General features: G+C 36.7%; 1 protein-coding gene across 4 annotated transcripts in view; it reads right to left on the bottom strand.

Annotated features, from left to right (window-relative positions):
* Positions 1–26,630, bottom strand: part of ST7 (suppression of tumorigenicity 7) — a 215,186-nt gene that overhangs the window by 99,469 nt on the left and 89,087 nt on the right. For all 4 annotated transcript variants that reach the window (XM_011937374.1, XM_011937375.1, XM_011937373.1 and 1 more), the window contains 4 exons: positions 14,123–14,282; positions 3,865–3,919; positions 3,108–3,223; positions 1,757–1,832 (listed from right to left, as the gene is read on the bottom strand). In XM_011937374.1, the coding sequence (XP_011792764.1) occupies positions 1,757–1,832; positions 3,108–3,223; positions 3,865–3,919; positions 14,123–14,282 (407 nt within the window). The remainder of the gene's footprint in view (positions 1–1,756; positions 1,833–3,107; positions 3,224–3,864; positions 3,920–14,122; positions 14,283–26,630) is intronic.

Below are 26,630 nucleotides of genomic sequence, written 5' to 3'. Positions count from 1 at the left end.
ATGGAAAGAGGGCATGTAATGATAGTCTATAAGAGAGTGGAATGAGTTTATAAGAATAATGTCAGGAGAGCTACAATTCCAAATTAGCTGATGCTTGCAAATAATAACAATAATAATAAAGACAAAATAAAATACTAAAGACAACCATTTATTCCCTATTTTAAAATTATGTTTAAGGCCCTATCACCATCCCCATGTCACAAAAGCAAATAAGCAAAAAAAAAAAAAAGACAAACAACATAACAACATCAAAACAAGGAAGGTTTATTGTTAACAGCAGTAGATAATAAAGAAAAAGCAAAACTCTCTCCCTCCTATTTTGTTCCTGGCTTCTCTATTAAGGAGAATGACTGTCAGACTGAAAAAGGGAGAAGAAATTAAACTCTAAAATGGGTAAAAAGATGTAAGATAGCAAACAATTGATCCATTCTAAATGAATTACTGGACTGGATGGGCAAATCCCAGGAAACCAAAAGACCTTGTAGGCAGGCCATGGAATTGCTCTCTGTGGATAATCGAGGAATCACAAAGAATGGAGAGGTGCTAGAAGATGAGATGATAAATGTAGCATAAATTTTCAAAAAGGGTAAGAAGGCTGACTTCCCAAACTACAGAACACAGTGATTTGGAAAGATATTCTAATAGATTATTAAAGGGATGGTCTCCAAGCACTTTAAAAAGAAAGTAGTGACCACTAGAAGCCAGCTTAAATTCACTAAGAATAAATAAATCAGATTGTGCTAGCTTAATTTACTCTAATAGATTTACGTGAACAATACAAAAGATGGTGATTCATGAAGACATGAACCTGGAGGGTAGTTTCTACATGTCATGTCACAGGGCTCTATTCCTGGCCCTCATATTTTTCTCAGAAACATGGATGACACACAGAAGGCAGGCATATCGAATTTGTAGATGACAAGAAACTGGAAAATAAATATGTTGCATGACAGAATCAGAAACCATAGATCAACTGGTTACAACGGCAGGATTTCCAACTCTCAAGACAATCCTTTTTTTTTTTTTTTCTTCCCTAAGACCTCTGAAGAAGATTCTGTAAACTTCTTCAGAAAAATCATAAAATAGTTTAGCAATGACCAGTTGGCAAGGATAGTGTTGAGGCGATTCAAGCACCAGATGGGTGGTTGAGCTAAGTGACCTTTAAGGTCTCTGCCAACCCTGAGTTTTTATGACTCCAACTGTAAGAATCTTTCTCATTTTCTGAGATCTCCAGAAGAGATTTCCCAGCCTTCCTTGGTAACCCATAGAATGTTTAACAACACTGAAGACAGCATTTCCTCTTATCTTTGTCTTAATCTTGAAATAGTTTCTAAAATTTTTTTTAAACCTTATGTTGTTATCATGTTTTCCCCACTAGCAGAAGTTCTACTAGAAAACGTTGTAGCGCACATGAGCATTCTACATCTGGAAAAATTTCCCTGTCAAAATGTTTTAGATATGTAAATAATTGTATTTATTTTATATCTTCACAATATCCTAGGGAAAGCCCTTCAAGAAATTAATTTAGGATTACAGCAAAGCCATTGAATTTCTCTCTAAAATGACTAAAACCACCTCCACACGGTGGCTGTCCTTCATTTAAAAAAAAAAACAGCTTTTTTAAATAGAGTAATAACTCCCCAAATAATCCTCCAGTTCAAATGCAGTTTAATTTAAGTATCCTATCAATGGCAACTGAATATATGCAGCAAAAGATGAGATTTCCTTTTTAACGGCAAGATTTTCCACCACTTACTCATTTATCTCCAATGCTTCATGAGCTGCAGAAATCCTAGCTTGGGGGTTTCTCTCTCTCCAGGCTTTCTGCATTACTATTTAAGAAAAAGAGAAAAAACCAAGTCAATCAATACATATAATTAGGTAGACTCAGTAGAGGACAAGAGCTAAATTGGGAATGTCAGCTTAAATTACAAGAATATAGTTCATTGCTTAGAGGGTTGGCCAAAATCTCCAAAGTCACATTAATGCGCTATTCCACTGTGTTTCAATTGCTGATAGCAAACCTTTTTTGTGCTCACAAAACTACAGGCTAAGGAAATCAAGAAAGGCACTCTAACAGAGATTTTGCATGTCGTTTGCACATTAATGTCACTTGTTTTTGGAGAACATACATTATTTTACACATTTTGAGATGACATTGCTACTAACCTCTCCATTCACTTAGATGCAACATAATTGGTCATTTTCCGAAGCACTTATTACAGACTCTTGGTGTTAGAACATTTTGAAACCATTTCAGGAATGATGTGTGGGTCAGTAATAAGTGCTTAAGCTTTTGCTTAACGTGTACTGACATCCCAAATTTACCTGCAAACCTAGCTTTTATACATCAGAGCAGTTTCTGAACATATGGTGGAAAGCTCAATGTTTGGGAATATTTACTGTACCATGATGTTTCTGCCATAGCAAAGAGTACCATTTTACAAAGGAGTAACAATCTCCTTATTTATTTTATAAATTTGTATTTTATAAATTCTTTTAGAATGTGCAGAGGTTCCCTTTTAAAAACATTTTTTCACCTATTTACTTTGAGTTAGTTTTATAATACAAAAAATTTCGGATGAATTATTTGAAACTCACATAATGTGAAATACACACTAAACAAAGTATTTTCTCAGATGGAACACACATCTGGACTCCAATAGCCAAGGCCATGACCCCATTCGATAGTTAACCTATAAACCGGCAAATAAAAGTCACTAAAATATATTCATTAATCATTTTAATCCAGTGAATTCCAATTTCTACTTTGGATATCATAAAGGAGCAAGATCCTTCACGCTAACTCAATCAATAATTTCATTAGCATCATATAAGATTTATATTTCTTTAAAATATATAAAACCAAATTTAATATATTTTTTAAAATCATGACTCAAATTATTATGAGGGGACTCATTTCTACATCAATACTTCATTGTGATAAAGGTTTACATAATTATTAGAGTTCTGGGTTCTTATTAGTCAATCAACAATTTAACATTTTATTCATTGGAGTTTTACAGAGTGGATATTCTAAAAGCAGAAATCTTGATACTTAAGCCAAAAAGCCCTCCCATTCAGAAGGATGTATGGATTTTTCATACTTGCGTCTGCGGGACGCAGATGGTCTGAGTCACAAGTAAAGAACGTCTGGTGGTCCTGGGCAGAGAGATTCATGTCATAGTAAGTAAGAGGCTCTCGTCCTGTCACCCAAGTATACCTGCAAAGGAGAAATAAGATGATTAGACACTTTTGAGAGAGAAAAACAAGACCTATAAAATATTAAGCTGCAGAGGTATTGAAATATAGACCATTAACTGAATACCAAAATAGCTTTGCTAATGAATAAAAAAATTTTTTAAATCATCTTATTCTCCCTTCAGAAATTATATCTATCAAAAGAAATAAACATTTTCCCGTGTATTTTCGTCTTAAAATTTACTAGCCATTGCTAATGAAAACCTTCCCTAATTCGTATTATGAATAGACACTTTCCTAAAGCTAAGAAAATTCTAATTTGCCTAATTACTTTGCTAAACTAAATTCCAACATAACTTCTGTGACATCTCTATAACCATATTCCAGGTAAGCTTCAAAATGTTTTGAATGTATAGTATATATTGAAAAGAATAACTGTTAATACAAAAACTCTAAAAACTACACATTTTTGCAAATTATCCCAAATCTAGTGCTAAAATATTTATAAAACAGAAAAATCAAAACATTTGAAGATAGTATTAAAAAATGGATGCACTAAATAGACTGTTACAATGACCCCTACATGAACCAGCAAAAACATTTACTGCTGTCTTTGCTCTCTGAACCAGACCCATTTGTTTCCCAAGCTGTCAAAATGCTTACCGATTATATTCAGCACCCCTAAATAAATTTAGTGGATTTCGCCATACTTTGCATTCTGCAACAAAGAGAAATATGAAAATGTTACATGTAAGTTCAGTGACACAAGCTAATTAATTCAGCAAAACACCCTTCCTGGCCATTTGATAAGATAATTTTATTCTCTATCCTTTACATGGGAAGCAATGTGGAAAAACTCTGGGTGGTTAATCACAAAATGTGGCTCAGGCTCCAGGACTTTGGAAAGTTTTGCCTAATCTCTCTGGGCCTGAGTTTCCTCACTTGCCAAATCAAGATACACGCCAAGATCAGCTAGTTCATAACTCCTAAAATTATTTCAAGCAGTCCAAACTGAATCTATGAATTTACTTCTAAAACCTTACAGATAAAAGTATGGGCAGAAGTAAACCTATTTTCTGTTGGTCTAAAACATATCTCACAGTAACGTACATGACAAGACAAACTATAGAGTATAATATGCAAAGAGCCTTACAGTCTTAATTTGAGTTCATGCTAACAGTGATTTTATGATAATTTACCAGTTTGCTTTTGCCTTACAGGAAAGGAATAAGAAAATTAATAAGGTTACCATATTGTAGAAAGAAATGCAATTTTAAAAATTTTCTCAAAGCATTTTAATATCATTTACTTGCATAGATACATGTACTAATCATCATACTAATATTACAATGTTAGCATGTCCTAATAGACCGTACCTTTTCATTATACTAGGACCACAGAAATTTAGAACAAAAGGACTTTAACTTAGAAAAGTCAAACATTAGCTTTAAGACTGTGTTACAATGGTAAGCATATGACTAATAAACTACAATTCTTTTAAAACAGTCTATGATTAAGACTTTCTACCAATTCAGAATACTAGATTTTTGGATGAATAAGATTTTATTAGAAAAAAAATCAGTTAATAGTATTCAAAACATCTATGTGCATGTGTAACCAGCAAAAACCACATCCAACAACATATGTACAAAAAAGTGAGCAATTATTGCAGAAATCCAAAGGACATTAAAGGCCACATGGTGATTCATTAGGATTCTATCCTCAGTCCTGTACATTCAATGTCCATCCATCCACTGAGCATTAATTTGAGCACCCACTGGAGGAAATAAGTAAACCATCAATTTCAACACAGTATGATAATGGAGAACACAAAACACTCTGGGAACATGTGTGTAATCTCAATAAATATTTGTTAAGATAGTAAAGGATGTACATGTAACAGGAATACATGTTTTCATTTAAAGAAGATGCACTTATTTCTAAATTAGGGCAGGATCCCACTTAAAATTCACGCAATATTTATAAACAATGGCCCTAAATTTTTTGTCACTTAGCTTAACTTGCCATTTAGAAAATGATCTTTGTCCACTTAATTTAGCATCTCTGCATTTTGTTCTTGAGAAACTGAGATCTGACGGCTGTCAATTCATATGGCATTAACTAGAAAATTATGCTTCCTGTAATTACTTTTTCTCCCCTTAGAGGAATCACTAACACCCTGACTCCAGATCACAGCTTGAAACACACTCGTGAGCCAAATAACCATAATCCCTGCCCTTATGGCTATTATAACTACCTGGACCTCACCACTGCCAACCCCTGCTCAGAAAATCTCTTTTAAGATTCAAAGTGCTCTTCTTAAAGCTTCATGAATATTCCAAGATTTGTATCTAGCATAAAATAAACATGAATATAGATTTATGGATAAGGATCCTCGTGGTAGAATTATTTACTATAAAAAAAGGACATTTGGGGAGATGCTTCTCCTCCACTGAATTTCATCTGAACTATTAGTAAAAAGGCTATGGCAAATATTTTGTCTCCAACAAATACATTATTTTACTACCTGAAAGGATAAGCACTGTTTAAACATCAATTGACAAATTACAAAGAAAACTGTTTTCAGTTAAAATTTCAACTCTATTACATATCAGATGCAATTGAAATGATTTCTAAACAAAAAATAACTCCAAAGAGAAATCTTGTATATACCTAAAGTATTCACTGAGCAGTATCTAAAGATGCTCTTTATTTAGGAAGTGTCACAATATAGCCAGTAGGGGGTGCAGCAAACATTGTGAAATCCTGCTTTTATGACTTCCATTAGAGAACTGAGCTTAAAAAGAAATCTGTGTTAACATTGTTGCCATGTATGTGTGCTGAATTCCGTTTAATTATCCCTAAAACTTAGAAAAAAGGATCTAAGTAATTGCATCAGATGTAAACTGTTCTAAGTGAGAATAAAACACGTAATGAAGAAGTACCTAAGAAATGTCTTCATTAGTTATGCCCTCTAAATTGAAGGTGCAAGACAGGTATATTTTTCTTCTAAGAAATAAGCAACCTAGAGGTCAAACATGAGCACATGTCAAAGTTTTGCTTTAAAATTAGGCCACAGCTATGTTAATTTCTTCTTTGTCCCTCTGTTCCATAATCTTACCTTGACTGCAAAAACTCAGTCTGGAATCACTCTAGGGAACACACCTCATAAGTATCAGGCTGCCTGATGGTTTAGTGATAGGGACGAAGGACGTAAATGCCAAGCATATTAGAATATGAAGATTTAAGTCAAGAAATACTCAGATCTCCAGAGGGTAAGAGTTTCTTATTTGTTCCTTTAAGGAATAAATTCCTTATTTCAAATCAGATTTAAAATTTTACCTCCAAAAGGAATTTTCCATTCTTCATTAACATCAACAATTTTAATGCCCTCAAGATGCACTAGAAATTGATTGGGACTTCATCATGAACTTGCTAATATCATTAATAATATAGTTAAAAATATGCCTTTAATACAACAAACATGCTCTCTATAGCTCCATACGCAGCAATTCATAGGGCAGTCTCTACTCATAAGTGCTGACAGAAATGTTCCATCCTCAGCACACATGCAAGAATGAAATTCAAGAAAAAGGGCAGCAGCAAATATTGGAATAACACTTGTTTAGTTCCCAAAGTCTGCGGAAGAGATTCCCTACTTTGTCATAATGAGATAATTACAGGTTTCTGTGTGAGAGACAAAGAACCTAAAGAATAATGCTTACTATCTACAGCTACGTACTTCTAAAAGCAAGCTCCAATCCTTTTTTTTAGCCCTCCCTCTCACTATTCCCTACTAAAACCTTCCATCACAGTCATACTTATTTCATGTATTTTCATACTCAACTACTCTTCCACAATGCCCATCCTATCACTCATAGGACTGTGTGGTTTAAACATGTATTGAGTGGCTAATTATGCATTAATCTCTCAATTAGGCCATGAGTTACAAAAAAAAAAGATAACAGCTTATGTCTTAGAGGAATATTTAGCCTTGGCAGAAAAGTGAAAAGGGTATTGAACTAACTGGCACCCACCTGAAGAAGCTCTACAGAGGGAAGAAATATTCTGAGAGAACCTTTGTCATGATATTCAAGGGAAGAGAACTCAATTCTCATAAAACAAAACAAAAGGCTCTATAGTCACAGGGCTTTTAATCACACAGAAAGAAAATATTATTCTACACCCAATTTAACTCTGAAAACTTTTTTCTAAAATTTAAAAAAAAGATAGAACATTCCTAGTCATAGGGACTTCAAAAGTTATAAATTGCTAATTCATGGCCCAGAAAGGTTTCAAAACGTTACCACTTCTTCCCAGAATCTAAAGTATGGACAAGCATGACAACGTTATTACAAACAATAGTAGCAGCAACTTTTGTTGTTGCTATGAGCTTGATTTTCATTGATCCTTTCTGTAAAGGGGCCTAATGCTCAATTTATCTATATTCCTTACGTACATTAGTTAGAGGTATATATTACATCCTTTTTACAAAAGTAAAAACTACAGAAAAGCTAATTTCCCTAAGGTCTATGGTAAATGAGATTAAGGCCTGGTGTCCAGGCTGCCCGACTCCTATCCATTATATGCAACAAACCTGTTAAATCCTGCAACATCATATTTTGGAAATATTGTGAGTCCATCAGTTAGATTTTTCACTAGAGAAACAGTTTTTAAAAACTCCTCTGGAAAAACATTAGGAACTTTTTAACACTTTTAAACGCTTTAGTTCCAAAGTACAATAAAAAGGGGTGCTAGCTAAAGTTTCATTGGCTTGTATTATAAAATTAACCCCAAATGAGTCAATTTCTGACAAGTGATTGTGCATATGTTTATCAGCTTTGATAGCTCAGAAATGAATACCCAATTCTCTACATTATTCAGATCAATTTAAAGCAATCATTATGAGTAAAAATATCCATATTCTTAAATAATTAAGCTTTAACTGTTTCATAACTTTAAAATGTTATTTTGAAACAATAATTAGGAGTAAAGGCACAAAAATATGTAGGTAGCTTCCAATTCAAATATGTTACTATCTCAAATTATTTATGAAATAACAAAAGATATAAGTAAATGTGAATTTTAAGACCATTATTTTGGCCTGTTATTTAAGATAATGTTCTACTTTCTTCAAGAATATTGTTGAGATGGTTAAATCTGTAGCAGCTTCTGTCATACACCTCTCATTGGTCATTTTTCACCTAAGTCAACCAATCCTACCAAATAATGTGGAAATTGTGAAATAACTTTACTAAATAAGTATTCCCTAGCTACTAAAACTGTTTTAGGTATTATCATCATTTAACTGGAGATCTAATTTGTACTAGAGCACAAATTTTAGTGGCAAAGGATTTTAAAAAGATGTGAAAAACATTGGCTAAGATAATCACTTTCAACACATCCATTAGATTGTGGTGAGTTTACCCTCATTGAGACTCTTAGAGAGCAGCCCGAAAGGTCCTTGACATGTAGCACTTGGCAATTTGCTGAGGAATATATTTGAAAGGCAAGCACTGAATGGCCTGGATATAAAAGAGTCACTCAGCTAGTGAGTAAGCCTAGCTGACCACAAAGCCATACCTCCAAGTGACTGCCATTCTCCACAATCATATTTGTAGAGAAATCAGTTCATCTGGGCACACTGCCAAATGGCTGTCCTCTGACTTGACATTCCCACATGACCTCATTTAATGCTCAAGTGACTCTATGCGGTAGCCATCACTGCTATTCCCATGTTTGCAGGTTAAGATACTAAGACGTAGGAAAGTTAAACAACTTGCCCAAGGTCACATACAGAAGATTAGGACCACATCCGTCTGACCCCAGAGCCCAAGCTGTCAACCACTGGCAATCCTGCCACTGACCTGTTCCTACAGTAAGTTTAGGTTAATGTCACTTCAGAAATAATGTACAGAATTATGTACAGAATAAATGTACACTGTAGTACAGAATTTTGCTAAAATTATTTTAATTGCTTGATAATTATGTTAATCTTGGTTTATAGACCTCATAGAGGTTCTGGACAAGGTCAATTGAATTTTTTAAAGTGCTTAAGAACTTGGATTGTGAAGTAAGACAACCCAGGTTACCCGCCATGTGACCCTGGACAGATTACTTCACCTTGCTATACCTCAGTTCCCTTAACTATAAAAGAGAAATAATAATATCTGCTTCCTGGGGCTATTGTGAGGATCACAAGAGATAATATCATACAAAGCTGATAGCAGACACTAAGAGTGTTAGTTATTATTATTGGAACGAAATGGCTTCCTATGGAGAAAATTATTTATTCTAGTGTTATGAATTTGGGATCTACGAAGGTCTTGAATATATTTTTTTATTCTACCTGAATTTCGACATTGCCATTGTTTTTCTTTATTATCTGAATTTAATCAGTGCTTAAATTGCTTCTAGTCATGTAGTAAAATTTAACTCAGAATGTAGAATATATACATTTATATAGAATTATTAAAATTATTTAGAATTTGGAATATACATATCTTATGAAGATTAAAAGAGATTAAAAGGAGATGATTTGTGACAGGAAGCCAAGTGACTATCCAGTGTGTTTAAAGATAATGTACTACTTTATGCAAGAGGCTATTAAAGTATCTCAGATAATTTAAACTTGACTTTGGCAGGGATATTTTTCATGTGACAGAGCACTCTCCACTTTTCCCATTATCTTGAAGAAGGTAAACGCTACAAACCTTTGTCCTTATGGCATCTTATTTGAGAACAAGGCAAATTATCAAACAGATGTTCCCATAAACACAAATTCAGAATGTTACTGAGACCTTTTAAATCCCTGTTCATCATCAGCTCAAAACTAAGCTGAATTAAGAAATGGTAGTGAGAAACATGGTGATGTGACAGAATATATAAGCAGAGTTTATCAGAAATTGCATATCTGAGAGAAAAACAGCAGTTTAGCTCCCAAATAAAGCAAAACCAGTGGAATGGACACAAATGCTAACTTCAGCCAAACAATGTGAAGTTTGTCTGAAGTAAGAAACTGTATCATTAACTACATTTCTCCACTGGCCCACAGATAAAGATCACTGCAAATTTTGAGCAAGTCTGCATTCAGGCCACTTTGTACAAATCCAGAAGTTTAAAAATATATGCACAATCTGCCTGTAACCATAACAACCTTTCTCACTCCTCACTCCACCACCCCCATCCCAAATCGTTCTTAGGTAGGCCATGTTTTTCAGCTTTTATTCAAAACAAATTATTCCTTAAGGAAAGAGTTACACTGAATTTTCATATAGAACAATGTTTACAACGGATATTTTCCATTTATTCTTAGTTTTTTCAATGATTTTCTCAAATAATCAATAAAATACCATTAAACTGCCTTTGCCAACATCCATGAGACTTTGTGAGCCGTGTTATATTTCATGTACAATTCAGCAAAGGGCTGTCTTACGATGCTTCAAGAAAATCGATAGATTCACCCTTCTGTTATTAAAGCAATAGTCATTTTATTATTTTGAAGGCAATAGGAATTTTTAAACAAGTTTAAGAAAATACATTGATAACCCTCAGCTTTGGACCTTCTTGATACTTAGCATTTGAAATGAGACTATGAAATAGAAAGTGATTAAAAGTAGAGATAAATTCAGACAATGCACCTTTTTAGTATTTTTCTTATTCAAAAATCAGTGACCACAAAAAACCAGAAACAGACAATGGTACTATTCCAGTGGCATCTGGCACTTCCAAAGTAGTATACATGTTTGTTTAGCTGAGCTGATTAAAAGTAGAGATAAATTCAGACAATGTACCTTCTTAGTATTTTTCTTATTCAAAAATCAAAATCACCACAAAAACCCAGAAACAGACAATGGTATTATTCCAGTGGTATCTGGCACTTCCAAACTAGCACACATGTTTGTTTAGCTGAGGCAGCCAAATATCAGAAGCTCAAATGTCAAGAAGTGGGCAGACGGAGACCTAAATATACTTAGACAAAGTAATTTCCATTTTTCTAAGGATAACTATTTGAACACTGTTATGATATCAGATAATAAATGCTGTCTATTATATAAGAAATGAATAGAAATATAGAATGCATAGTAGGCACTCAGTAAATACTAGTAGATATTAATATTAAATGAATACTAGTAGATAATATCATCATTGAATTAGGAATAATATCCAAAAGCTCAGTCTTAGCCAAGTAAAAAATACAAACAAAAGTGAGAATTTACACAGGTTATCCTCAGTTAATGAATTCATTTCTTCCATGATAATTGCAGAATCTTGTGTCTGACTAGATCTGATCACATCACTCCTCTGCTTAAAAGGTATCATTGGTTCCCATTCCACTGAAGATAAGGCCCAGGTTCCAGATTCCTCAGCACAGCACGAGCTGCTAGCCAACTTTGGCTTCTGTCACAATCCAGTCCCTTTCCCATATGTCCTGTTTTCTAGTCACTTGAAGCCAATTTTTATTTCTTGAACATGCCGTGTTTCTCATGATGCTCTGCCTACAAGTTTCCCTTTTCTTTTGTTCATCCATCCAAATCACTATCCAAATCAAATGTCACCTCCTGGGAAGCCTCCTCTGATAGTCTGTATACTATCTCTCTACTTCTGTTAATCTTTAATATTTTTACCTTCAGCAACACTTATAAAATTGCATTGTAATTTTTAAGGCATGGCTTTATTTCTAGCCTCTTGCAGTGTCCTATTTCTTTGAAACTCAATGAATCAATGCATGAGTACATGCAAGGCCTGTACTTGCTCCTCTTATAAAACAGGTGGGAAGAATTTCCTAGCTCAGTCTCTCTGTCAACTGAGTAAACATTTCCTAAGTACTTCTTATGAATCTAGTCTTGTGTAGGTTTTTATGAATATGATTTTTTTAAAGGCAAAGTTCTTATCTCCATGGAAAAGTCTGTCTATCGAAGGAGACAAAGTGATAAGTGCTCCGGTTGTATGAGGAAAACATACAAATCTAAGGAAAACAAAGGAGGAGATCCCGACCCAAGCTGGGAAAAGCAATTTGCTCCTTCAAGGAGAGAGCCACCAGTTCTAAAACTTGAAGGATAAAGAAGAAGAAATCTAAAAAGCCACATTAGGTTTTTGCCTTCCTGTCTAGAATAACCGACCCACATTTCGTAACTGTCTAACCAGGTTGTAAGAATCAAGGATCAGTGTATACATAAATTTTGTTCCAGATTTTAAGTCAATACTCTTTTAATAGACTCTGCTAGCCTGCTATGAGTAGTACTGGGCACCTCTTGGTACAATTTATTTTATGACTAAAGGGTACATGTATAAAAGATGACACTGCCCAGCCAGGTAACAAAATTGTCTGAGACTTTGTAAACTCATTCACTTTATGAAAGGAAAAGAGACCTCAGCAAAGCAAAACATTACTTTAACCAGCTACTATAATAAATGCTATTTATTATTCTAACGAGGAATCTTGATCATTCAGTCACCAGGCATGAGCAGTGGTGGATAACTGCTACCACTTTGCATCTCCTGTGTATATCCCACAGATTAATTGTGCTCTTGTCTGATTTGAGTTACTACAGCCTTTGAATGACAAAGAACATTGTAGAAAATTAACAAATTGAAAACAGAAACCATCGTCATCTGAGACCATTTTTTATAGTGAATACATTTATATTTTCATTGAAGTTTCCCTTCTCTCTCTACTTGATCTAAATCTCTTGACATCATTTCTCAATGCAATGAAGAGTTCATACCCTTCCCATTTTCACTATTATTTTGCTGTCTCTCTTAGTGGATGCCTTGATTAAGCCTTATTCTTTATATGAATGTTGATGCTATTCTTAGTGCTGTAACAGCAGCTTTGTTTCAAAGAAATAGTAGACACTGCAAGATGCTAGAGATACTACAATAAAGCCATACTTTAAAAATCACAATGTAATTTGATAAGTGTTGCTAAAGGTAAAAATATTAAAGATTAACAGAAGTAGAGAGATAGTATAGAGACTATCAGAGAAGGCTTCTCAGGAGGTGACATTTGATTTGGATAGTGATTTGGATGGATGAATAAGGGAAAAGGGAGACTTGTAGGCAGAGTGTCATGAGAAACACGGCATGTTCAAGAAATAAAAATTGGCTTCATGTGACTAGAAAACAGGACATATGGGAAAGGGACTGGATTGTGACAGAAGCCAAAGTTGGCTAGCAGCTCGTGCTGTGCTGAGGAATCCGGAACCTGGGTCTTATCTTCAGTGGAATGGGAACCAATGATACCTTTTAAGCAGAGGAGTGATGTGATCAGATCTAGTCAGACACAAGATTCTGCCATTATCATGGAAGGAAATGAATATATTCACTGAGGTTTGAGAAACTATGGACAAGGAAGCTATAGCATCAGGTTGAGAACACTGACCTAAATGACCGCTGGTTAAGTCAAATGGGAAAAGCCTGGCACAGTGGCTCACGCCTGTAGTCCCAGCACTTTGGGAGGCCAAGGCAGGCAGATCACTTGAGCCCAGGAGTTTGAGACCAGCCTAGACAACATAGCAAAACCCCATCTCTACAAAAGGTACAAAAATTAGCCAGGCATGGGGGTGCACACCTGTGGTCTCAGCTACTTGCTAGGCTGAGAAGTAGGAGGATCACCCGAGCGTAAGAGGTGAAGACTGCAGCAAGCCGAGATCATGCCACTGCACTCCAGCGTGGGTGACAGAGCAAAACTCTCACATGGGGGAAAAAAAAAGAGGGTAAAATTAATAAGCATTTCCTTTCCCTAGGATGTTTATACCCTCCTTCTCTGATACAGGTTGTCAACTCCATGGGAAAATGAACTGCATTTTTCTCTGAAGCCTAATGTTTAAACAACAGCATTATTACTCTCTTAGCGTGAGTAACAATAATAATTTAGTAAGAGCAAGCAAAATATTGCAAGCTGAAGGAAATTCCATACCTGAGACACTTTGCCTATTGGAATCGGAGTCCCCGTTACTGGAATTAGAATTGTTGGAAGAGTTGTTGTCAACCCCTCCCAGAAGGGGGCGCAAGTGGCTTACTGAGACTTGTTCAATGAATGAAGTTCCATACTTGCGAAAATACCACCATTCAAATATCTACAACAGAAAAATAAGTGTGTTTATAGTCCGTTATCATTTATAACTTCTGTACACATGCCCATAAAACATGTTACATTTAGTAATTCTATCCACCTTAAGTACTTTTTATTTCAAAAACTGTTTACTCTAAAAATTAGATTTTAGTAAAATTAATAATAACATTTAAAATTCCCAATGTGGCTTTCTCTGCTTAATACTGTTTTCAAAAAACTATAATATCAATCATGGATAAAAGAACACTGTTAAGAACTGCTCAATATAATTTTTCTCCAAATTTATATATAATATTCAAATAAAATCACCATAGCTGAAAGACAATTCCAGAAATGTATACAAATAACTCAGTTTTTGAAATATGGCTTATGAAATATTCCAGTTCTTTGCACTTTATATTCTGATAAAAACCACACCTGTGTAAAATGCTTAATAGCAAAATCGGGGAGGGGAGGTGGCGGGGGTGTTTGGTAAGACCTTCTTAAGGAAATATTGGTTTTACAGAACAAAAGAATGAGATGTATCCCATTTCCCACATGGATAGCACCCAGCCACTGATGTTCAGCATTATCCCACTTGCAGAGAAGCGCTTTATAAACACAAGCATCTGTTGTACACCATTAATATTTACTAGTTCACAAGCCTGCTAATTGTTATGTACTGTGAATTACAAAAGGGAAAAGAAATAACTTTCAGTAATGAAAGAACAATGATGCTTACATGGTTAGACTGAAGTCAGGACTTCCTAAGCACTGGAAAAGCAGTGACCTCCCCCAACACTTCTCACCTGGGCTCTCTGCCTTTCTACAGTGAATACTTCCTACCACTGCTCAAAGTGGCTCTCTCCCACATCTTTTTATCTGCTCCCTGATTGGGAGTTTCCTTAGGCAGTCACAAATCATTCCACAGAAGAAATTTAAGAATCAATCATATCCCAGAGTCTCATAGGATAACTACATTTTTATAACATAAAATGTGCAATTAACATAAAATTACCTTTATCCTTACTTATTCCATAAAAACAAGATTATCTACTCTAGAATGGACTTTGGGCTATAATTTTAAAACTGATGTTTTCTCTCTTTTGTTCTATTAAAGATTTCTAAAAAGATATAAGGAACATTTATGAACGACCAGAAGGAAGTATCAATCCAATGAAATGTTTCCAATCCTATAACAGGACACCTTGATTTAATCCCAGGGAGTTACTCTTTCTGACTCTAGGTTGAGGAGCCCTTAAATGAAATGCCTGAAACCAGAAATGTTTTGGATTTTGAGTATTTTTAGATTTTGGAATATGTGTGTCACACTGGTTGAGCATCCCTAATCCAAAAATCCAAAATCCAAAATGCTCCAATGAGCACTTCCTTTGAGTGTCATGTCAGCACTCAAAAAGTTTCAGATTTTGGAGCACTTAAGATTTTATATTTTCAGCTTTTAAAGTGCTCAACCTATCGTGAATTATCACATGTTAAAACATCCAAGTATTTTCTCTGGGCAGAGAGGGGAGAATATACTATCAAGTTAAGAAGGGACAAGACTAACCTGTAACATTTGGCATGACTAGGAATGGGATTTTGCATAAAGGAAGAAAGTTCAGGAATGATAAATTTATACACCATGGATCTAGAAGGGAGTCTAGAAGAGATCTAGAAGGTGAGTTATTATCTGAATATTGGTTTCTTCAACTGTAAGTGGAAATCATATTTATTGTTTATCTCAAGGGTCTTCAATTTTCATACTAACCCCATGTAAAACACCTAAGTCAGTGCCTGCTGCAGTTGGTTTTCAAAAGTAATAGCAAAGCTGCCATTTATTATGTTAACGATGCACATCCCTTCCACGGGCAGCACACCTCACATGCTACCATGAGGCACCCCTCTTTATGCCAGTCTACAATTCAGGTTAGTACAGCATTTTGCCTGTTACTAGACCATTGGTAGAAAGTACTGGAAATCATCATGACAAAGGGTACTGCTCACTGTACAGTCCTGACCACTCAACAAGGCCCTCAATAGATTCATGGTTTTGCCTTTATTAGAAGAGAAGACTCCAAAGGACCCAGAAAATTATTTGCCCCAAGTCATTTTTCTGCTTTCTATATTGTGCTGCTGGAGCACTTGCCAGTCATAAGTTCACTGATTCCATCACACAGCACTGCATGTTCTACACCAACCATAGGCAGTGCTCCAGGATTACAGGCTTCGCCCCTGCCACTACAAGTCTATGTCACAGATCCATAATACCTCTCACAGGCTCCTGACATGCCTGTACCCGTCACACACACACAAACTCTGGCTGTCTTCAGATTTCTCAGTTCTTCCAGCAGAACCATAAAGTGTCAGTGCTACAAAGGACCTTAAAGGACTACATAGAGTCCACTTACAGATGCAGAATGAGAACTACCCATCAAGGTACAATGACCTGACCAAAGTCTCATAGCTAATTAAATAGTCACTTAGCCAGAAGCCCCTACTCTCTGTCACTATCTTACCAAAGCCCTATAACAAGGCTTTTTATAGCTCTGTTGCTTCATGTAAACAGACAGATGTAGCCTATCATTCCTTTTTTCAAATCTTTACTTCAAGTGCCCTCTGACACTGCCCCTCTGTGCTTTCCTAGTTATAAAAACCAATCCAGAAGTAGTCTATCAACTGGGACCAGACTACTCATCCTAAGGTAAAAATGACTTGTATTAACTGGACATTTGCTTTGTAATAGGTGATAGACCTTCGACCCAGTATTTCTAATGCAGTAATAACAGACCTCAGTAAAGACTGGGTTATTCATGCAGCTGTTTGGGGAAAAAAAGGAGGGCCTTCTCAGGTTTGTCATGTCCCTGCAATAGTACAGCCCCTGCTGTGTACAGAGAACACAAGTACAAAGATGGACCTCTGCTGTGTACAAGGGACACTAGAATAAAAAAGGACCCTGTCCTTCTAATAAATATTGAATGAACAACTAGGAAAGAAAGAAGGGAAGAACTCAAAACCTTCTGAAACTTCAAACACAGTGTCCTCATCTAGGGTCTTAACACAAAAATCTTTCCCTTATTCTGAAACATGTCAGGCTTTGGGCGATTACCTCACAGTATTTTAAAAGAGCTGCACAGATCCAAATGGGCAGATGGTGTTATTTAATGCGCACATATTCGGTGTCACTTTGAATTCTTTTCCCTGGTGCATACCTACAATGTAAACAGCAGAGCTCTCATAAACAAATTTAGATTTTAATAGTACTTCTTGGACATGCTAGTAGCTCAGTGGGCCTGTCACAGTGGAACAAAACAGTTTTTAGTCTGACAGATAACCAAAAAATTAAAATATAAATATGCATTTCATAGTCTTAAAAACCTCTCCTGTGCTTTTTTCCTATTCATGCTCTTCCCCTAAGAGGATCAGGTAAGATGAACATAAAAAGTATCAAGTGGGTTTGGGATTGAGGAAGTCAACAGGGATCTTACCATTTATTTTAAAGGCAAAACCCCTTTAAACTAGATAGCTGGGCTATGTGACCTTGGTTGCTTTTCTTGATTCCTTGGGGATTCGTTTTCTAATGTGTAAAATAAGATCATTGTAAGCATTCAGTTAATGTTGGACGAAGAGACGGAGAGAGAAAGGGAGGGATGACTAGAAGACTGAATGGAAGGATAGTTGGAAGGTTGACTGGATGGATGATAAGGGCTGGCCTGGTTGACATAATGGGAGATTGTCTACATAAACAGCAGGATCAATAAAAGATTTAGTGTTCATTTTGTTTTTTACAAAAATGAGAGACTCACACATATTTGTGTTAGGGGAAAAGAATCCAGTGGAAAGAGAGAAACTGATGGTGGGAAAGAGTACAAATTACCCAGAGACATGATGCCAAGTAGGAAGCACATCTATTCTGCCTTTAAAAAGTAACCCACCGGCTGGGCGCAGTGGCTCACGCCTGTAATCCCAACACTCTGGGAGGCTGAGGCGGGCAGATCACCTGAGGTGAGGAGTTCGAGACCAGCCTGGCCAACATGGTGAAACCTCATCTCTACAAAAATACAAAAATTAGCCAGGCATGGTGGTGGGCGCCTGTCATCTCAGCTACTTGGGAGGCTGAGGCAGGAGAATTGCTTGAACCCAGGAGGCAGAGGTTGCAATGAGCCGAGTAATCGCAGATTGCAATCGCAGCACTGCACTCCAGCCTGGGTAACAGAGCGAGACTCCGTTTCAAAAAACCAAACAAACAAACAAAAAAACAAACAAAAAAAAAACCACTTCTTGCTCTAAGATAGGAAGAAAGAGAAAGAATGAACAGGGGGAGACATTCTGTTTTGGAAAGTAGAGCGTGATATGAGCTGTTTCCCAGGCTAGAAGGCAATAACCGGATAAAAACTGGGTGACACTGATCTCAGTGGAGGTGCAGGTAAGGTTTATCTTCTGGGAATAAGGGAGGTGGAGATGGAATTGGGAATGCGGGCTGAGGAAGAGGTTTGGACCTATATCTTGCAAGGCAGAAGGGCCAGAAGCTATACTCGGGGCCCATATCATATTTAAAACAAAGATACATTTGGCAAGGACCCAGTCTCCAATGCCCAGTGAGTTCCTTCATTATCATTTGACAGAAGCAGAGAGGATAGCCAAGGAGTACTGGGGCTGGGAGCTGGGGGCAGAGACCCAGGTTTCCAGCTGCCCTAAGCTTCAAACTTGTCTCATGTTTACCTGCAGGGAACAAAAATCTGACAAAGAAACAATAAACAAGGCTCTTCCATCAATCTTGCAGACCTAAAAGTCTTTGCTCAAGATGCCTAGATTCTTCCTATCCAATAAGTCCTCCTCTTCTTTTGAATTGTATTTTCTATACATAAAACATTTCATGCGTCAGGAATTTCCCTATGCCCTATTATCACACTCAAACTCTCCTGAGCAAAGCCATGGAGACCACGAGAATTGGGAAAAGCCAGCCTGTGTCATTCACCCCAAGCCCTGCCAGCTGTCCTCTAGGTCCCTCCTCTAGAGATTCTAGTTCAGTTAGTCTGGGTGGTGCTCAGAATCTATCATTTTAAACAAGTTCCCAGATAATTCTGATGCAGTCAGTTAATTTATTCATTCCTTGGATCTTATGTGCATTTGACAAATATTTTCTAAGTATTTACACTGGCATTTTGTATACAGTAGTATACAAAAACACAGATATGTTTCCTGCCTTTGTGATGCTTCTATTCTAAAGAGAAGGAAGACAATAAATGATCACACAAATAAAATATAAATGTGCTAAGTATTGGTCTATGTTCTAGGCTGGACAAATCTGGACTAACCTATGGCCAATTGGAAAAAGAAAAAATGTTTCCTCCAAAGAAGGTTGCAGTCTTCCTCCTCCCTCTTTCTTTTCCTTTTTCTTTTCTCTTTCCCTCTCCCCACTCTCTCTTTCTTATCTACCTGACCCACTTCTGTGTATCTGTTAAAATGAAAATATCAACTGCTACACCCTGCTGCTATCCACCTTCCCAGGCAAACCTTATGAGAGGCAGAATGATGCTAGGGCAGAGTGGTGGAAATTTAAATTCTAGTCTTCACTCCATCCTTACCTAGCAAACTTTCCTAGGTAAGTCACAAGTTTTCTGAATGCCTAGTCCTTAGGTCTTTACTGATTTATAGTGGATTGCTTCTGAGCATTCTTGCTCAGTACTACAACTACATGACTTTCAAGTCTCTCAATTTGTGCTGAAATTAAGCTGAAAAAGCCAAAATGGCAGTTTTGTCCCTTTATCCGCCATTAATTCATTCACCTTCTTCACTTTTGCCATATCTTATCATTAATCTGTTCTACCCAAATGCTCATGTCCACAATCAGTCCACGACAGGTATCAATCTACTTTCTTTGCCTGACACGGGGTCTCCTGCAGAAGATCATTTACTTCCGTGGTGAACACAAGAAGCTGTAATCTGACAAGGTTAAATGAGCCTGTTTCCTCTCATTGTCTGCAGGCTCCCCAGCCATCTGGCCCTCACAGCATCTCTCTCATTCTTTATTCTAGAGTCAAGAGGCAAGGTGCTTCAGAGATGACACAGCTTGACATTTATGTGCTACTTCCCACCCCAACCCCCCAAGAGCCCTTGTAATCAAGTTTCCCTGCGTCTTTTTCCACTCTTTGTTCCAGAATCACCATCATTTTGGGTGATCCATATGCCTATCAATTAAAGTGCTACCTGAAGTGCAGTCCCAGTTCTTGAGATGGATGAAAAAGGGGTGAAAGGAGACACAGCAATCTTCAACTCCGCTCTCTTACTTTTGAATAAGAGGAGATGGAAGGCAAGGTCAGAGAACTGGGTTTGAATCTCATGATTTAACTGCTATATAATCTTGGCCAAATTATTTAAACTTTGTGTCTGTTTATACTTAGCAATATAAAGACACTGGTCATACCTACCACTCAGAATTTCAATCAGAATTAAATGAAATAATATATGCAAAGTGCTTAATACAGTACACCTGGCATGCAGTGATAACTCAATAAACAGATCTTTTGTTATAACTCATTCCTATTCAATCGCCATCTGCTACCACTTTCCCAAAAACACACTTCTTTTACATTTAATCCATGAACTAATTATTTTATTTATCATTCTGATTTTCTCCATTTCCTGCTCTTGATTCCGACTTTTAAAAATTATGCTCTGGATGCCTCTTAAAAATATCTCTGTTTTATACACACACACACACACAGATACACATACATATATGTATATATATGTATATCTATATACATATACACACATATACATATCCTGTATCCTATTAAAATGTGTATTGATCCCTATATCCAATGAAATACATACACACACATTTTAATAGGGATATAGGAATCTATGTATAAATGTCAATACAACATATAGAATTTTATGCATTCTATCACATTTTGAGATAATTAAGGCAAGCATTTTCTGCACATATCCACCTTCCACTCCCAAAAGCGAAGCAAAATCCAGAGATTTTCTCCACTGAAATAAACACTGCCTGCAGAGGCTGGGCATGTCTTTGCTAGCAGATAAAAGACTAACTTGGCAGGTCTAGAATGTGATGACAGGTGCAGTTCTTGTGGATGGAACTGGACTGGGATGGGAAGGTTTGTGCCAAGCAGACAGAGGGGTATCTTGAAATTCAGTATGGGAAAAAGCTGGATGGATGGGTACAGGCACAGGAACTAAAAGGGAAGAGTGAGCTAGATGGTATAACAAAGTCATTGCTAGCTTTCAACTTGTGAACTAAGAAGTATTAGGGATATCTCATAAAATATACACCTGTTTATTTTTAAACACATTGTATATTTTTTCAGTTAACTGACTTTTTCTTTACAGAGGAAATACCAGGGTTTTTGTTTGTTTTTAGCTCTCTTTTCCAAAGAAATTCAATTTAATTTGATAATTTCAGTCTCCAGCATAGAAATTGGGAGGCCCCCAAATAATCAATTTCCCCAGGGTCAGCCCTATACTTTAAATGTCCATGGTAGGCTCTTAGAACATTGCTTAGGGGAGATCAGTTAGGTAATTGTCTCCCTAGGGCCAGGAAGCAAACTACTAAGCACTTCCATGCACACAGCTATTTTACAGAGCACCTGATCCTTTACCTCAGTGCTGCCTCTCCTTGAAATGCACTCAGCAGAAAAGGATAGTGGCTGAATAGAAACCTTACCCTGGGTTCATTTTGAGGTCTGGCAAAGCTGAGTCCCTAAACGCTAGGCATGCCAACAAGCTCTAAAGCAGGAGCCTAAAGCTGTACACACTGTAGTTACTTAGCTCTCACTACAGACCAGCGTTTTGAGAGAGATCTTTCAAAATTTTCCTACAGGAGAGGTTTTCCTTTGCTCAAAGTTTCCTATCGGTCGGAAGTATCCTCTGCTTCCTGAGAATGCTGCAAGGCAAATGTACCATAAGATAGCCCAGCAATGATCATCCGGCTCAGCAGGGGCACAGAAAACCTCACCAGCCCAGATCTGCAAAGGTGGCCATGCTCTAGGGAAATCCCTTTATTGCTGTTGGGGCTTCACCATCTTTGAGTTAAAAAAGGAAACAAAGATTAGGCCTAGCTTACCAGACTGAAAGGAAACAACCCACACTGAGGTAATTAATTTATAGCTTGTGAATCTACATCAAGCTACTGCTAGAATAAACTCCAGACCTACCATTTGTACAGCAGGCTAGAAAAACAGCTGACCACAGAGGCAGTGAAATGAGTGACAGAGTGCAGGCTGTCTGCACAAGATGGCCTGGGTTCCAAGCCTGCTCCTCCATTGCTAGCTGTGTGACCTAAGGCAGGTTACTAACTGGCCTATTCTACCTACTGAGGCTATGCGTAAGTAAAAAGCAAACAATCAAGCAATGACCTTGTTGTACTGTGGGGAAGAGTAAATGAGTTAGCATGCAAAGTGCTTTAGATCAGTGCCTGACACCATCTAAGTAGGTAACAGTTTTCAATGACCTTCCCCTGAGGGGAGGAATGTACAAACAAAAGCCTACCTTTCAGCATCAGAGTGAATTACTGGTTTCCGTATGAAATTGTATCCAGAAAAGTTCTTTTTTCCTATCTGTTTATTTAAAAAATATTTCCAAGATGTTTTGAATGAAAATGTTAAAATATTATTGTAAATGTAAATGATAGTTATCCGAGGGAGACTTGTAATGCCTTCCCCTTCTCCCCCCACAAAACATATATGCTAAAAGATTGCCATGTTTTGGGCATATATTTAGTAAGAATTTACCAAGCATTTTCCCAGTCTGAAGTTGCCTCACTCTATTTAGGAATGTTAAGGTAGGTTTTTAATCATAAAGGGATGCCGGATTTTGTCAGACGCTTTTTCTGTATCTACTGAGATGATCATGTGATTTTTGTTTTTAATTCTGTTTACATGGTGTATCACATTTATTTACTTGCATGTGTTAAACCATCCCCGCACCCCTGGTATGCAACCCACTTGATCTTGGTGAATTATCTTTTTGGACATGCTGTTGGATTCAGTTAGCTAATATTTTACTGAGGATTTTTGTATCTATATTCATCACAGATATTGATCTGTAGTTTTATTTTTTTTGTTATATTGTTTCCTGATTCGGGTATTAGGGTGATACTGGCTTCACAGAATAATTTAGGGAAGACTCCCTCTTTATCTTTTGGAATAGGGTCAACAGGATTGGTACCAATTCTTCTTTGAATGTCTGATAGAATTTAGCTGTGAGTCTGTCTGGTCCTGGACTTTTTGTTTTGTTGGTAACTTTTTAATTACCATTTCAATCTCGCTGCTTGTTATTGGTCTATTCAGACTTTCTATTTCTTCCTGGTTTACTTTAGGATGGTTGTATATTTCCAGGAATTTATCCATCTCCTCTAGGTTTTCCAGTTTATGCGTGTAAAGGTGTTCAAAGTAGCCTTGAATTATCTTTTGTATTTCTGTGGTATCAGTTGTAATATCTCCTACTTTGTTTCTAATTGAGCTTATATGGATCTTCTCTCTTCTTTTCTTGCTTAATCTCACTAATGGTCTATCAATTTTATTTATCTCTTCAAAAGAATCGGCATAGAAGGGACATACCTTAAGGTAATAAAAGCCATCTCTGACAAACCCATAGCCAACATTATACTGAATGAGGAAAAGTTGAAAGCATTTCCTCGGAGAACAGGAAAAAGACAAGGATGCCCACTTTCACCACTTCTATTCAACACAGTACTGGAAATCCTAGCCACAGCAATCAGACAAGAGAAAGAAAGAAAGGGCATTCAAATCGGTAAAGAGGAAGTCAAACTGTCACTGTTTGCTGATGACATTATCATATACCTGGAAAACCTTAAAGACTTATCCAAAAAGCTCCCAGGACTGGTAAATGAATTCAGCAAAGTTTTAGGATACAAAATTAATGTACACAAATCAGTAGCCCTGCTATACACCAAGAGCAACCAAGCTGAGAATCAAATGAAGAAATCAACCATTTTTACAGTAGCTGAAAAAAAAAAAAAATACTTAGGATTATACCTAACCAAAGAGGTGAAAAACCTCTACAAGGAAAACTACAAAACACTGCTGAAAGAAATCATAGATGACACAAACAAATGGAAACACATCCCATGCTCATGGATGGGTAGAATCAATATTGTGAAAATGACCATACTGCCAAAAGCAATCTACAAATTCAATGCAATTCCCATCAAAATACCACCATCATTATTCACAGAACTGGAAAAAAACAACCAAAAAATTCATACGGAACCTAAAAAGAGCCTGCATAGCCAAAGCAAAACTAAGCAAAAAGAACAAATCTGGAGATATCACATTACCTTACTTCAAACTATACTGTAAGGCCACACTCATCAAAACAGCATGGTACTAGTATAAAAACAGGCATACAGACCTATGAAACAGAATAAAGAATCCAGAAATAAAGCCAAATAATTACAGTCGACTGATCTTGGACAAAGCACAACAAAAATATAAAGTGTGGAAAAGACACCCTATTCAACAAATGGTGCTGGGATAATTGGCAAGTCACATGTATACATAAGAATGAAACTAGATCCTCATCTCTCACCTTATACAAAAATCAACTCAAGATGGATCAAAGACTTAAATCTAAGACCTGATACCATAAAAGTTCTAGAAGATAACATTGGAAAAACCCTTGTAGGCATTGGCTTAGGCAAAGACTTGATGACCAAGAAGCCAAAAGCAAGTGCAACAAAAACAAAGATAAATAGATGGGACTTAATTAACGTAAAAAGCTTCTGCACAGCAAAAAAAAAAAAACAATCAGCAGAATTAACAGACAATCCACAGAGTAGCAGAAAATCTTCATAATATGCACGTCTGACAAAGGACTAATATCCAGAATCTACAAGGAATTCAAATAAATCAGCAAGAAAAAAAAATCCCTTCAAAAAGTGGGCTAAAGGCTAGGTGCAGTGGCTCACATCTACAATCCCAGCACCTTGGGAGGCCGAGGCTGGTGGGTCACCTGAGGTCAGAAGTTGGCCAGACCAGCCTGGCCAACATGGTGAAACCCTGTCTCTAATAAAACACAAAAAATTAGCCAGGCATGGTGGCATATGCCTATAATCCCAGCTACTTGGGAGGCAGAGACAGGAGAATTGCTTGAACCCGGGAGGCAGAGGTTGCAGTGAGCCAAGATTGCGCATTGCACTCCAGCCTGGGCAACAAGAGTGAAACTCCGTCTCAAAAAAAAAAAAAAAAAAAAAAGCGGGCTAAAGACATGAATAGATAATTCTCAAAAGAAGATATACAAATGGCCAAAAAATATGAAAAAAATGCTCAATATCACTAACAATCAGGGAAATGCAAATCAAAACCACAATGCGGTATCACTTTACTTCCTGCAAGAATGATTATAATAAAAAAGTTTAAAAATGGAATACTACTCCACCATAAAAAGGAATGAAATAATCGTATTTGTAGCAATCTGGATGGAATTGGAGATCATTATTCTAAGTGAAGTAACTCAGGAATGGAAAACCAAAAGTACGTTCTCACTCATAAGTGGAAGCTAAGCTATGAGGACGCAAAGGCATAAGAATGATACAACGAACTTTGGAGACTCAGAGGAGGAAAGAGTGGGAAGGGAGTGAGGGATAAAAGACTACATGTTGGGTATGGTGTACACTGCTCGGGGGATGGATGCACCAAAATCTCAGAAATCACCACTAAAGAACTTATTCACCAAATACCACCTGTTTCCCGAAAACCTATTGAAATAAAAATTTAAAAATAAAAATAAACAAGCTTTGAAAGGAAAAAAAATATTAAGGTAGGAACATGAAGACTTAGGTTCTAGGCCTGGCTTTGCTACCGACGAACCACATGAGCTTAGATAAAACATTTCCTTTTCTTTCTTCTGTTAGTCTCGATTTTCTCCTCTGAAAAATGAATGGCTTAGGGATGAATGACCAAAGTCCCATCACGTCAACAATCCCTGATTCTCCCCATTGCTTTTTAAAATTGATATATAATAGCTGTACATATTTTCAGGGTATATGTGATAATTTGATACCTTCATGTAATATGTAAAGATCAAATCAGGGTCGCTGGAATATCTACTACCTTAAATTTATCTTTCTTTTCTTTGTGCTGGTAACATTCAAATTATTCTCTTCTGACTATTTTGAAGTATACAACAGATTGTTAACTACAGTCACCCTAGCAAACTGTCAAACATTAGGTCTTATTTATTCTATTTAACTGGTATATTTGTACCTATTAATCAATCTCAATCAGGCATGGTGGCTCACACCTGTAATCCCAGAACTTTGTGAGGCCGAGGGAAGAGTATTGCTTGAGCCCAGGAGTTCAAGACCAGCCTAGGCAATATAGGGAGA

The sequence above is a fragment of the Colobus angolensis genome, unplaced genomic scaffold, assembly GCF_000951035.1.
Source record: "Colobus angolensis palliatus isolate OR3802 unplaced genomic scaffold, Cang.pa_1.0 Scaffold163, whole genome shotgun sequence".
In the NCBI taxonomy this organism is placed as follows: Eukaryota; Metazoa; Chordata; class Mammalia; order Primates; family Cercopithecidae; genus Colobus; species Colobus angolensis.
Note: the sequence above shows the minus strand (reverse complement) of the source record. Positions and strands in the feature narration are given on the sequence as shown.